At 40.4% G+C, this 13145-nt stretch overlaps 2 protein-coding genes across 3 annotated transcripts; both read right to left on the bottom strand.

Moving 5' to 3' along the window:
• Positions 1–137: 137 nt before the first annotated feature.
• On the bottom strand, positions 138–4089 carry LOC122761592 (rab3 GTPase-activating protein non-catalytic subunit-like; the record flags this gene model as incomplete). The annotated part of the gene is made up of 8 exons (XM_044016812.1): positions 3678–4089; positions 2248–2333; positions 1923–2040; positions 1684–1765; positions 1390–1437; positions 1219–1294; positions 1027–1128; positions 138–246 (listed from the first exon to the last, which is right to left on the bottom strand). Coding segments are annotated over exons 1-8 (730 nt in total), but the record flags the coding sequence as incomplete, so codon positions are not given.
• Positions 4090–9602: 5513 nt separating this feature from the next.
• LOC122761594 (protein polybromo-1-like) lies at positions 9603–12536 on the bottom strand. Of its 2 annotated transcripts, none has more exons than XM_044016817.1 (5): positions 12441–12536; positions 10467–10615; positions 10236–10333; positions 9986–10133; positions 9603–9876 (listed from the first exon to the last, which is right to left on the bottom strand). In XM_044016817.1, the coding sequence occupies exons 2-5, from the start codon at positions 10605–10607 to the stop codon at positions 9700–9702; spliced, it is 564 nt and encodes a 187-aa protein (XP_043872752.1). In that variant the 5' UTR covers positions 10608–10615; positions 12441–12536; the 3' UTR covers positions 9603–9699. The 2 variants fall into 2 exon arrangements, with proteins under 2 accessions (XP_043872752.1, XP_043872753.1); XM_044016818.1 differs by having other exon boundaries at positions 10566–10615.
• Between the last annotated feature and the right edge of the window lie 609 nt (positions 12537–13145).

Raw genomic sequence — 13145 nt, 5'->3', positions numbered from 1 at the left:
AGGCAGACATAGCGTGCGTCTATCTTAACTGAAACTTGAGATAATCTTGTTTAATGGGTCCAAAAAGCAAGTAAGACACACAAATATTTTCACATTAATACACCCTGGTTGGAGCACACACACACACACACACGCACGCGCATTACCTCTTGCCACCTGGTTCCTGCAGGCACGTAGAGACTGAAAGAGGCTGAAGCCATCAATGGTGACCAGAGCAGCAGGGTAGAGGATGCTCAACTCCTCATGCTGCAGTGGAATAAATATCAATAAACAGACGTTCTCTAAAGCTCCAGAAAAATGTAGTACGAGTGTTGAATAGTTTATCATACATAACTGAAGAATTCATCCATATTAACACACAATCATACAGCTGAATGCAGGGAAATATGGTTATTCACTGATGCTCCGGAAGTTAGACGAGACAGTTTAAAATATCCTTGCTTTACTTTCTTCTCTGCTTTTCTTTAGCATGAAGGCCAGTAATAGAAGTTTAACAAACAGCCTGTGTCTGTCCAAAGATGTCAAAACATGTAACGGTCACTAATGAACACGTTACACAGGTACATGTTGTTTGCCTTCACTGTCTTGTTGTTTGTCTGAAGAAGGGCGTGTAACATTTGTGGGGACACTTCCCGTTTTATCATTTATCTGATCCTGTCCTGCACCTGGTGTTTATTTAGTTTGGATGTGCGCTCCATTGGACACCTTTTATAAATGACGCAATGTGCAGGTCAGACTTAGTCTAGTCCTAAGTCCCAGACTGTCATTTCCAAGCAATTGCTACGCTGTGCTAAGCTATGCTAAGCTGTTGTTACATGATTTACCTTACATTTTTATAAAATATCCAATTATTCAATGGGGTGGGCGATGTGGGCAAAAATATCTGATGATATATTTGGAGAAAACATGGAATTTATTAACATAACCACAAACGGCAAATCATTTAAATACTTAAAACAATCACAATATTATAAATTCATTCAATTCAAACATAATTCTGATGTCAGAGTCAGGTGTTATTATTACCTGCTCCGACACTCCAGGATGACGAGGAATCTCATACGTGCGACACTTCAGCCTCAGCACTGGGTCCTCATGCAGCAGCTGGGCCAGAAGCAGAACTCCATTCTTATGACAGACAATGAGTTTTACGTCAACAGATGAAAACACAAAATGGTTCAGAGGTATAAACGTATAAGATTGTAGTGATAAGGTTACCTCTGTGTAGAAGCGGACATAACCAGATGTGAATCCAACTACTACACACGTCCAGTCAGGCCGTCCTGTGGAGCTCCTGGAAAAGCAAACACAGTTAATCATAATATCATAAGCAAATATTTGGAACTTCCACAGACATCTCATCTTTCACTCACATGAAGTATAACCTACCGCTTTTGGCTTGCCAGAGGGATACAGATGCAGCTGCTCACACACTCTCTGAGGAGGAAGCATACATACAGTGAGGTATAATACCTGCATCACTGAGCTTAATTCTCTATTGTTCAAAATGCTGCACTCAAACATTCATTATCTGATATTTCACTTATTTTCCCACAATCACACAACTACCCATTTTCATTGTCATCCTTATCTGTTGTTTGTAATATTTTTTTCCTGCCTCCTTAGCTATACTCTTTTTTCTGTACCTTATTTACTTCTTATATCAGCTGAATTTACTCTTACCCTTCTTCAGTACTGAGTGTGCCAGTCCAAGACACGGCCAGAGTCATCTCTTCTTTGCCACTGTCATCTGTGCGCCACTTTGCTATAAGAAAATAATAAACATGGCTTACTTCACCTTTAATTTAATAGGAAGTCACATGGACATTCAAATCTCTTTCCCAAACCATATGCCTATCTTTGGAGATGCAAATGAGAAATTATATATAAACTGTGTGTGTGTGTGTGTGTGTGTGTGAGACCTGAGAGAAAAACTGCTTTTTGTTCACGGGCCACGACAAGCAGGTCAGAGCAGGGTGACAATGACACAACACAGTCCTGCAACCAGGGTCCAGTCTGCCCTGTGGGCTCTTCCTCCGCCTGCGGATCAAACAGGAAGGTCAGTGGAGATGACCCCCATGCAACCAGTCAGCAGTTCAATACTTAATATTGGTGTGATTCAGTATGACTCAACTACTCAAGTAGTTTTAATGGAAAAACTACAACTCTGCAAAATCAAATGCTATGACAATCTGAATTTAAGGGACCTGTATGAACGCTGGTGCACAAGACAAAGAAAAGACAGACCGTTGTGGTCGCAGCAGCTTCCTCCTCCTTGTCACCACTCTCCCATGCTGACTCCCAGTCAGATGTGTCCCAAGTCAGCTGATCATCTTTTGAGGAAAGAGTAAACAAAGGGAGAGTCAGGTTGGTGGTTCTTTAGTGGTCTGTCTCCCAACATCAATAATTAAAGACAGTAATCTGTAAATTATTAAGAAAGGGGCTACAAACACCTCAGCTGAAAAGATTACATAACACAAAAATGCAAACCATATGAATAAAATGAGAGCAAACAGGAGCAGAGGGGCTGATGCAGGTGACGCTGGACCTAAAAATACTCAAGAGTGGGTGGAAGACAAACAAGGGGGAAAAGGGAGAAAAGTCAAGGAGTAAGACCTGTTGCCATGGATATTTATGATGCGTATGTGTGTGTGTGTGTGGTGGGGGAGGTGATGACACATTCTGCAAGCCTACGTGCAGTTAGTTTAAATGATGTGTATGTAACAACAACTGCCCTATGAGTGTAGGTCTGTATTATGTTCAGGGGTCTCATGTGGGATGACTCAAACATAAAGGCCTGTCAGATTTCTCCCTGTCATGGTGTTGCAGAGCACAGCCCCTCTATAACACTGCAAAGCCTAAATACTGAATCATTAATGCTACAGTCTGATCACCACAAACCTCTGTACATTACACAGCATATATTGTATTGTATAACTGATTCATCATGAATGCCAGGTCCATGGTTTCACCACAAAGTAGTAATACATGACCAAAAGCACCTTAACAAGTGAAAATTAAATTGTTTACAGATTAAATTCAAGGAGTTCTTTTGAAAAGCATAAGGTTCAGCCCTTGACAAGATGAACAGTTGGTTGAAATTATTTAAATTAAAAATATACATGTCCATTTGCAGTTATTTATAAATGTACATGAATTGTAAAACTGATACAACTGATACATCTAAAGTTAATTCACAGCATCATTCACCTTGTGGCTCAACTTTGTATAGCAAATACATGTGACAAGAGTAAATACTTTGATCACATTCACAATGCTACTTTCACCTACTTCTCGGTGTTCTCAAACTATGGTTCTGTACCACCAGTGGTATGCAACCTTCCTCTGGTAGTACTTGGAGGAAAGTCAGAAATACGTTTTTACTGTAATTGCCAGGGTAAGTGATCAGAGTTGACACATTTCTTACTTTGTTTTGGTGAGTATAACTGGGTAGGATTAGAATGGGTTTTTAATAATGCAGACCTGGCAACAACGACCCATCCCCCAATTTGCTATGATGATATCTAATTATATACATAGTCTGACGATTAGCAATCGCTCTGATTGAATTAGTACCACAGTATGAGTGATTAAGTAGTTCCAGAGGAAACGGTCTGAAGTTTTGTGACATGGCTTGCAGCAGCATGCTAATGTATTTGTCCACCGAGCCCTCGTACCTGTGTCTTTCTTCTCCTCCACTGGCTCAGTTTTCTGGTTCTGGAACAAGTAGTCCCGGACTGTTCTGAGCTCCTGGAGCCGGCAAAACTCCAACAAGCTGCAGGACATATCTCTGCTGTGCTGACCCGTCAGGACCCAAACACACAGGGGAAACCAGTTAGCCTGCTTGCTAACAGCCCAGTTGCAGAAGATCAACGGAGCTAATCAAGTACGTTTGTAAATCCTCCTGCCGTACTTACTCTGTGACAGCTAATTTACAAAGACAAAACCCCTGACGTGTCTCGAACAGTTCCTAAAAGGAATATCGACACAAGTCTGATATTCGTATTTTCCCTAATATTCGCAGTTCCCATCCGAGCCCTGATGTACTGATGACACATCCATCGTTAGCATAAAAACACTTGTTTACTTCCGGGTTAAAGCTCAGTCAAATGTTTCAAAATAAAAGCGGCACATTCGTACGCATCAATGCACTTGTTCACAAACAGCAAATCAAATGCTATACAATAATAAAATGGACACCAGTCACTATCTAAATCCCACATGTGTATGTTATTTAACAAGGAACACTCATGATTATTAGGTTGCATTGATGTGTTTTTTTCACTAGAGGGCGGTAGAGAATAACCTGCCTTGCATGCCCAATGTTTTTTCCTTCACATCTGCTGTTCTCACCCGTACCAGGACACCGTGTTATGTTTTTACCATTGTTGTTTATTCTAATCTATGAATCACACTCCAAACTCATTAATCCATGCAGATTACAGTCATGCTGTGTTTGGTGCTTTGTGAAAATGTATAAAATAAAAGTGATCATGTTGTTCTTTCTTTCTGCCTTGATATTGTTCATTTACATTGTTCCTCATTGTGGGACTAATACAGGGTTACAGGGTAACTGTGTTAATTGTGATACTACAGATACTGCGTGGATGCGGTATGTTAATGTAGGTTATGAAATGACTTGTTTTTATACATTTAGCACACATAGGTGCTATCTAGGCCACTGTGTCTCATACTTGAAGACTTGTGAAGAGCATTACATAAGGACTTTACACACTGGGTTGACTTCTCATTGAAGTTTGACTCTTTACTGGCCTGAAGTCATTTCTGTGTGTGTTTTGAGCTTGCATTCAATATTGGTCTGTACTTTTCTATGCATTAACATCACTGTATGATGTTACATCTTAGCTCATCATTGCTACATCTATGACATAACAAAATGTATATTTATGAAGTATTTATTTATCGGTTCTAATAATCTCTCGACCCCAGATAAGTGGAGTCAGGGTTACTACTTTTATCCCTCTGTGAACAAACTGTAACCATGTGGTCAACATGACTAACTATTAATGTCATTGTTCAACACAGTCCAGTATCTTTTCCCCATCCTTTCCTACACACTCTTTAAAAAGCAACGGGCATTTTGCCAGTGAACTTCCCGCATGTTGGCAAACAATCCCACTCTGCTCGCACATTAAAAACACAGACGACAAACGTATTGAGCTGTGCGTGCACTCATAAATACAAAAATACAAACTCACCTTTGGGGGTTGCCCAAACGTTTCCGGGCGGAAGGCCGGACACAGAAACTCAGGAAACAATTGGGTGTCAGAGAGGTCCTTGGGCCTGTCTCAGTCACATTTCCCCATCCTGGGCCATTGCTTATTGAACTGTTGTGGCGTTGACTGTTTCACAGGCCACAGAAACAACTCTCCATCTGGTTCCCCCTCTTCCTTTGTTGACAAGGGGCTGGCATCATTCTGTCCCAGGATGGACTTGTTGTTGATACACAAAGAGAGATGGCAGTGATATGTATTCATGCACACTGTGTGTAGTGTTAGTCACCATGGTGGCCAGTAAAGGAAACAGAATGAGTGATGTGTCGCTTTACAGTACATCCTTGAGACACATGAGGTTGGCCTTTGACTAAATACATGTGTGAAAGCATCTTTATATGAACTTTATTGGCATGTAGGAACACAGTAAATGAGCAGCGAGTCAGAGTGAAGCACCGGCCGGCTGTAATTTCATCACAAGTACACTTGAATTCTGTGACACGAACTTGGGAGGAAGTAGTGCAGTGTGAAATAGGGAGTGTGTCAGTGTCAGCGACTCCCATGATCTCCTCCTTCACATGAATTATACTCACATACACACACAAGCCCACACAGTCCAGAGAGGTCAGCAGGAGTTTAATGTTAGAATTCCTGCCCTAGTTTTACCTAAGAAAGAGACAAGAGAGAGTAAGACATTAAAAATCAAAAACCAAACAAGTTATAAAATGTATACAAAGGTGACTTTTCTTTCACATTAAAAGTTATGATACAGTTTTTAGCATTGTTCGATGCCATACACACCTTTGTCTGTGTTTTAGCAGATAAAACATATAATATATATATATACATATATAATATATAATATATAATATACAGTTTCCATAGTTAATAGTCACCCAAAAACATAAAGCTAAATCCATGTGTAAAGGTTAACTTCCTCAGAATTGTGACTTGTGATTTCTTGGAAGTGAAAAGGAACCAGTGTGAGTCGGCCAGAGTTTAACACACGTCTGTGAAGATACTTCTACTTTTTGTGCAACATACACCTTACAGAAATGTCTTTTTCTCCTTTTTACGATGAACCTTTTATTGCTTTATGTCGCATCAAGTGCAATAAATCTTCTTTATACAACCAAAAATAATGATTGAGTCTATACAGTGCTTGCAGTGCAAAATGATAATAACCTTTATCTTTGTTTTAATCTATGAAATCAGAACATGTGCATTTGAAAGTGTTACATGACTTTATGAATTACTTAAAGACACTAATATAGATCCAAAGGTCAAATGGTCATTCGCGACAAATAAAACCTGTTATCTGAACGTTGCAGCAGAATTTTCTCGCCAGTAAAATGCCTCTGTGGAATTGTCTGAGTGTGTTTTTTTTTTTTTTATCAGTGAGGCAGAAGTCAACAAACGCAGAGGAGGCGTCTTTATCAGAGGAGCAAAGGTCTCCTGACCTCTCGTCGTCGTCGTCTTGTAAAATCCCCACAAACTGCACGGCGTCGCTGCCTCTGCAGTAGGTAAAAATGTGAGAAGTGTGAGTGCAGTTAAAGTGAAGTGGGCAGAGAGTCTCTCTCATCCTCTTTTACAAGCAGACATTTCAGAACGAGGGCATTCAAGGTCAGTTGAGCGACGCTCGTCATAGAGGGAGACAGAGACAGTCCGAGAGCAAATGTCTTTACTTGTTGCCAAAAAGGACATTCACGTGGTAATTATGACTTTAATGGTGCGACCAGCCTCACATGCTGCCTTGTCCACTATTCACTGTGATATTTGGCACAAGGCACAAGGCACCGCACCTAGAACTAATCAATGCTGGATGAACACGATAAATAAAAGGCTTCTTGGGTGACGGACACTTTATGATTGCTTCAAAGTTCAGTGGAGTTGAGCTGCAGAGCTGTTTTCCTGTTTTTTTCTCTCTCTCTACTGGACTGGACTCTCGTGGTTTTACAGTTGGTAAAGACACATTTTATGGGTAATTAAAACTTTCGGAGGACTATAATGTGCCCAGAGGCAAAGTTAATTTTAAAGCCATAATGAATGAAGCTACAACAATAGCATCCAAAAGCAGAGAATAGTTTGCTGTACTCAGCATTTGAAATAAAACCTCAAAACTTCCCAACTTCCTTTTTCCAAAAGGCTCTTGTCAATCTAATCTGAGTTTTCTGAGTTTTCCCTCAATAGATTTCTAATTTAAAATAAAAAATAGTTACATTTGTCCTCTTCAAATCACTTCAGGTTCTGTTTATTTTGGGGTTGGATGCCACCGAGTGCTAACATGAATCATAATATCATCCAAAAATACACACATGTGATTCTGAAGAAGATAAATTTCCTTTAATTAAAGGCCTAGTGTGTAAGAATTAAAGACGATGTAAGGGTAAGGCTGCAGACGGAGCACTGCTCAACTCACTCCTCCCTCTCCTGTGCACTGTAGAGAACTATGGTGGCCCTCGCAGACAAGAAAGGACGTCATTCCTCTTCATTTGCTAAGCTTCTGCTTCAACGTTGCTGTAGAAACGCGGCGGTGCAAGTCTGCAAGATGACGGCCTCCATAAAGCAACGCCCTTGCCCAGAGTATGTATAAAAGGCTTACTGTAAGGCTATGGAAATCTAAGGATTTGTATTTTAAAGCAATTATACACCTATACAAACATACGTATATGTAGTAAAAAAGTTACACACTGGGCCTTTAAAAACGACACTGGACTCAATGTTCATAGTCAAATTTACATGAAGGATCAAACTGTGCTGTGAGGGACTTGAAGACATAAATGAGGTTTGATTTATGTTGCGCATGGAATCCCACAGAAACAGGAGACATTCTGTTTCCACCAGGCTCAGCACATTTCCACAGCGAGCTCTGTTTTTAGTCTGGTTCAGTAACCATCATCAGTTTAGAGCTCGACAATGAACATTTAAAAGGGCAAAGTCCCATAACGCCACCCGTCCCAGTGAAACATTAATGGTGGAAGTATAATTAGGCATTTTTCTGTTTTCAGAGACGGAGAGGCAGCATCACCACGGAGGTGTTAGACAAAATAATACAGTTATCTACGCATGTAGAAGGTCGACATGTATAATTCTTCTAGTTAAACCAGTTTATTTTCAGCCTGTGCCAACATCAGCTGACTCGTGTGCACAGGTCAATCTCATCAGTGAACCTGACTCAAGTTCAGTCAATCACTGACAAAGTTCATTTACAGGGTTTGTGCAGCCGACAGAATATTGACAGTATTTTATTTCTGTTGGTTTTTGTCTTCACACGTTTGTCAGCTCTTTGCTCCTTTCACTGTTTTCCACTTGAGCGTACAAGTGTGTGTGTGTGTGTGTGTGTGTGTGTGCATAGTGTCACTATGACAACAAAGTTACTGTGCAAACTACTACTGTGATTTCAGAAGGTATTTTTGATATGTTACACATTGATTCATTCATTCAATCATTCATTCATTCAGTCTCCCGCTTTATCCTCCACATGAGGTTGCTGGTGCCAGTCCCAGCTGACAGAGTGAGAGGCGGAGTCACACCCTGGACATGTCACCAGTCCATTGCAGGCCCTGACGTTTAATTAACCTCTAAACCCGGAGACAGAGAGGCCTTGGTTCAGACCTGGTCGCGGATGCAGGTCTTTTTCAAGGCAACAGTGCTAGCCACTATCCCGCCGTGTGACGCAGCTTCACATGCATAATTGTAGATAATAATAGATACTAATAATAAAACTGACTGTGCACTAAGTTCCAAAAGGACATACTCATTACTAGACCTGTGCCTAAATGTGTTTTCACAAGCGGACTTGCTGTTGCACGTCATTTTTATTTTTGCACTTGGGTGTAAACTTTATGGCAAACTATTTATTTTGTAAACACGCCCAACAGTTAACTGCGCATTTGGCGTTCTGAAGCAAAATCACTACAAAAAGTGATCTGGTCCAGTGTCGTATGAAGGTGAAAACTGAAACACACAACACAAACTGACAGAGTCCCAGAAAAATGAACAAAACAGATGCAGCAAAGGTCAATCTCTCGACCTTTAGTCCCAAAGGGTCAAACTCCAAAAATACTCAATCATACTTTCTCATAACATTCAGGAGGGTTTATTGGCAGATACTTGTATAGGTATTATCACTCTAAAAATAATAATAGGCTAGTTTTTGTAGCATTAGAATAAGCATTATATATATATATACTTTAGGCAAAAGCCTTGCTTCATGAAGGCCACCATCTTGTGCCATCATGTTTTGAAGCAGCAGCTTACGACACAAACAAAAGAATAAGGCCACCGTAGTTCCACTGGGAAAGAGAGGGATGATCCGAGTCCACCATCGTCAAACGTCACCAATTCTTACACACTGGACCTTTAAAGTCACATTTTACAAATACTTTTTATTTTTACAGAGATGACTTGATGATGACGAACATTTCTTAACACAAGGACGGACGGATCTTAGAAGCACCATGTGCTAAATGATAAAACAAAAAATCACCTCATCTTCAGTGGTCCCCACAGGATTGTCTTGTGCGTCGTACCCGTCGTCATCGTCATCGTCATCATATTCCCCTCGCTGGATAAATTCATTTTTGGTCCGCAGGTAAAGGTCCCACAGTTTACAGGCGGCCCTGTACTCGGGACTCTCGGACTACACACAAGCAACATACAGTATCATCATTTTCTGTGTCATGCAAACAAAGAACCCTGTATATTTTTTATTTCCCCTCACACAGACATTTAAACATGTTAACTATTACCTTGTAATACATTTTAGCATTATTAAATAACAGCTGAAAGTCAGTGGTGAGTTGATCGACGTCGTCGTACTCCTCCATCTTCAATTTCTGCTGGATTTTCATCATGTCGATGGGCTGAGACACCACGTGGTAGTAGTCTGGTTGATTCCTGTGAGAATTGTAGACCTGTGAGTTTTCTGTGCCAATATTACAGGAATTTCTGGATGCATTAATAAGCACATATCCAATAATCACTCGTCGCTCTCCTCACCTGCGTTTAGGAGCTCTGATGAACAGCTCACACAACATCCTGCCCTGGTCGTCCTTATAATCTCGGATTGTGTTGTACAGTTCGTGACAAACAGCGATCTACAAAGCAAGGAATCAAACACTGAAAAATATCCACATCCTCTCCCTCATCAACAACTTCATCAGTCTATATTGACAGCAAAAATCTGGCAGCATGGTTTAAAAAGAGGGTAACTCAAATTTGTAAAATTACAGGATCCACAGTCGGTATGTTTGAGGTCCTTCTCCTCTTTCTCCCAATTGAAGACACTAACGACGAAGTTTGGTTATCGTCAAAATCTCCTCCACTCACACTGCTAGAGGGGGAAGTCGTCCGTCTCCTTTTCAAGGCCATGACGAACCCTTGAGGTAAAGATGAAGTCTGATCAATTAGCAGTTCAAAGAGTACATTAACACTGGCACGTGTGAATATGACCCATGACGATGTAAGTGGGGGGAAGAAGAACGTGGATTCAGACGTCGTCAGATCAGATCCAAGCCTCATTCATATGTGGAAATAAACCAGATACAAATCAGTTATGTTTTACAATGAGGGATGGGAACTGTACCGGTCAGTATCGGTCCAATACTGGTCAAAATCACTGGCTCGGATATCAGACAGCTTCATATGTTCATAAATGGTCTAAAATGACTGCATCAGACTAATATCGGTATCAGTAGATACATGAGTTTGTGATATCGGCATCTTGTTGGACACAAAAAAGTGGTATTATGCCCATCCCTGTCTACAATCTAAGATCAGATATGTCACTTTTGAAAGACAATGTAAGCAGGTCGTCCAAAAAAACTGATCAGATATAGGCCACGTATCAGATTTGGGCATCAAGACCTGCAGCGTAATTTCAGCCATTGAGACAACTGGTTCAATATGATACAGAGTTGATACCGATTTTAAACTTTGATTGTAAAATCAAAATAGTGGAAAGCAGGGACTTCAATCTCAAAATGACCTGGGAGCGTGGAACTTCTAGTCTGGTCAGGAGGGGGCAAGTTAAGTGAAAAAGATCCACCATTTAAAAAATGAACTGTTTAGTAATTAGAAATTAAACATATATATTGATAATCCATCATGCTATGCATTTTCAATAGTACTGCATTGTATGTCAATTAAAAATATTTTGTACATACATTTCAGAAACTATTTCTATCCTAAAGTTCTCATCCTTGCACGTTTACGCTACATCTTATTCTAAAACTATAACAGTGAATATTAAGCAGACGCTTTAATATAGAAACTACATGTCAGAGAAAATGCTATTCAATATTTTACCCAAATCTTAATCACACCTAAAAAATATATTATATTTGCATTACATTTTGTTAGACAAAATGGTAAAAGTTGACTTTGTGATATTTATATTCTATAATCTATTTGACTCAATCATTTGACTCAAAGTTAGATTTAACATTTATATTTCTGCATTTGTACATTGACAACAGTTGTGTACAAACACATTTTACACATTCATTTCAGTCTTAAATCACAGCTCAGGGTGAGCTAAATGGTCAAAAAAGCAGTATCAACAAAACCACATTTCTTTACAGTGACACCCCCAAACAGGGCCAGTGAACTTCTAGTCTGGTCAGGAGGGGGTGGGTCAAGTGAAAAACTGTTTAAATTTTTTTTTTATTAATAATGTAATTAGTAATTAAATGTACATCTTGATAATCCATCATGATGTTGTAATTAAAACTATTTAGGACACCATTGCACACCATTTCAAAGCAAAATGATTATGATGATAACAAAAAAAAAAAAACAGAAATAAAGTGAAATCATCATAATGGGACAACAGGAATGGAACATTCCCACATTTAAGCACAGCGAAAGGAAATATTGTACAGTGGAAAATGTTAACGGTGACAACACCACCAGCTGACGCAGAACACCTGAGGTGACATTTTCAGACACAGACAACATGAATGCTGTCATGTCTCGGTGATAAATGTCTCCAGTGGACACAGTCAGTCTGTCCCTCAGTGGAAACAGTCAGACATACCGCGGCGCGGCTAACGTTAGCCACCGTTAGCCTTCAGCATCAGTTAACGTTCCAGACAAAGGCATCACCGCAGCGGCGACCGTGACGCTACAGCGCTGCCGCTAACAACCGCGCATCGACGGCGGAAAACATTTCACTTTGACCTGCAGTCGTTCACGTGCGCTTACCTTCTGTCACCGCGCCCACCGCAGTTTTACCACCAGCAAAAGCCAATCACTTATCGATTTCAGACAGAAAGATACAAGTGTGAAGTCAGCGACAACTCAGCGGCCTCACTTCCGACTTCACAATAAAAGCATGAAATCATTTTTATTTTTTTTGACGTAGTTAAAAGTCCAGTTCAGCGATTCTCAAATTGTGGGCTGCGGCCCACTATGGTACTGCAGGTGGGCCGTGAAAGGTCATTAACCCTTCTGTTCGTTTTAGTTTTGCTTAGTGTTATGGGAATTATGCACCTCATGTAATACATGAAGACAAATGCTCAATGCAACCGTTTGATGTGACCTGAGACCACTCACTCTTTGTATTGTTAATGTAACTGTTGGATGCGATTTTGGCCAGTGACCATATGTATTGTTTTAGGAACTGTTTGAAGTAACTTGTGAATAGAGACAATGGGTCTGCGACTGAGGGCAAGGTGATAACAAACCCACAGAGGTGGGGGTCTGCACCTTATGGCAGGGTGATAGCTGACCCATTGAGACAGATAAATACCTTGCGATTCCTACAAGACAGGGAGTCTTCACTTTGTAACTGGCCTGTGTGTGTTGCTTTGTGAATGCTCCTCTTGTACAAGATTAAACCCTTGTTTGGACACTGAGCTGACTCCGATCTCCTTCCTATGGATCTCAATTCTTTTGACACTTAGTTTA

Source organism: Solea senegalensis, unplaced genomic scaffold (genome assembly GCF_019176455.1).
Source record: "Solea senegalensis isolate Sse05_10M unplaced genomic scaffold, IFAPA_SoseM_1 scf7180000014838, whole genome shotgun sequence".
NCBI lineage: Eukaryota > Metazoa > Chordata > Actinopteri > Pleuronectiformes > Soleidae > Solea > Solea senegalensis.
This window is presented reverse-complemented; position numbering and strand designations above follow the sequence as displayed.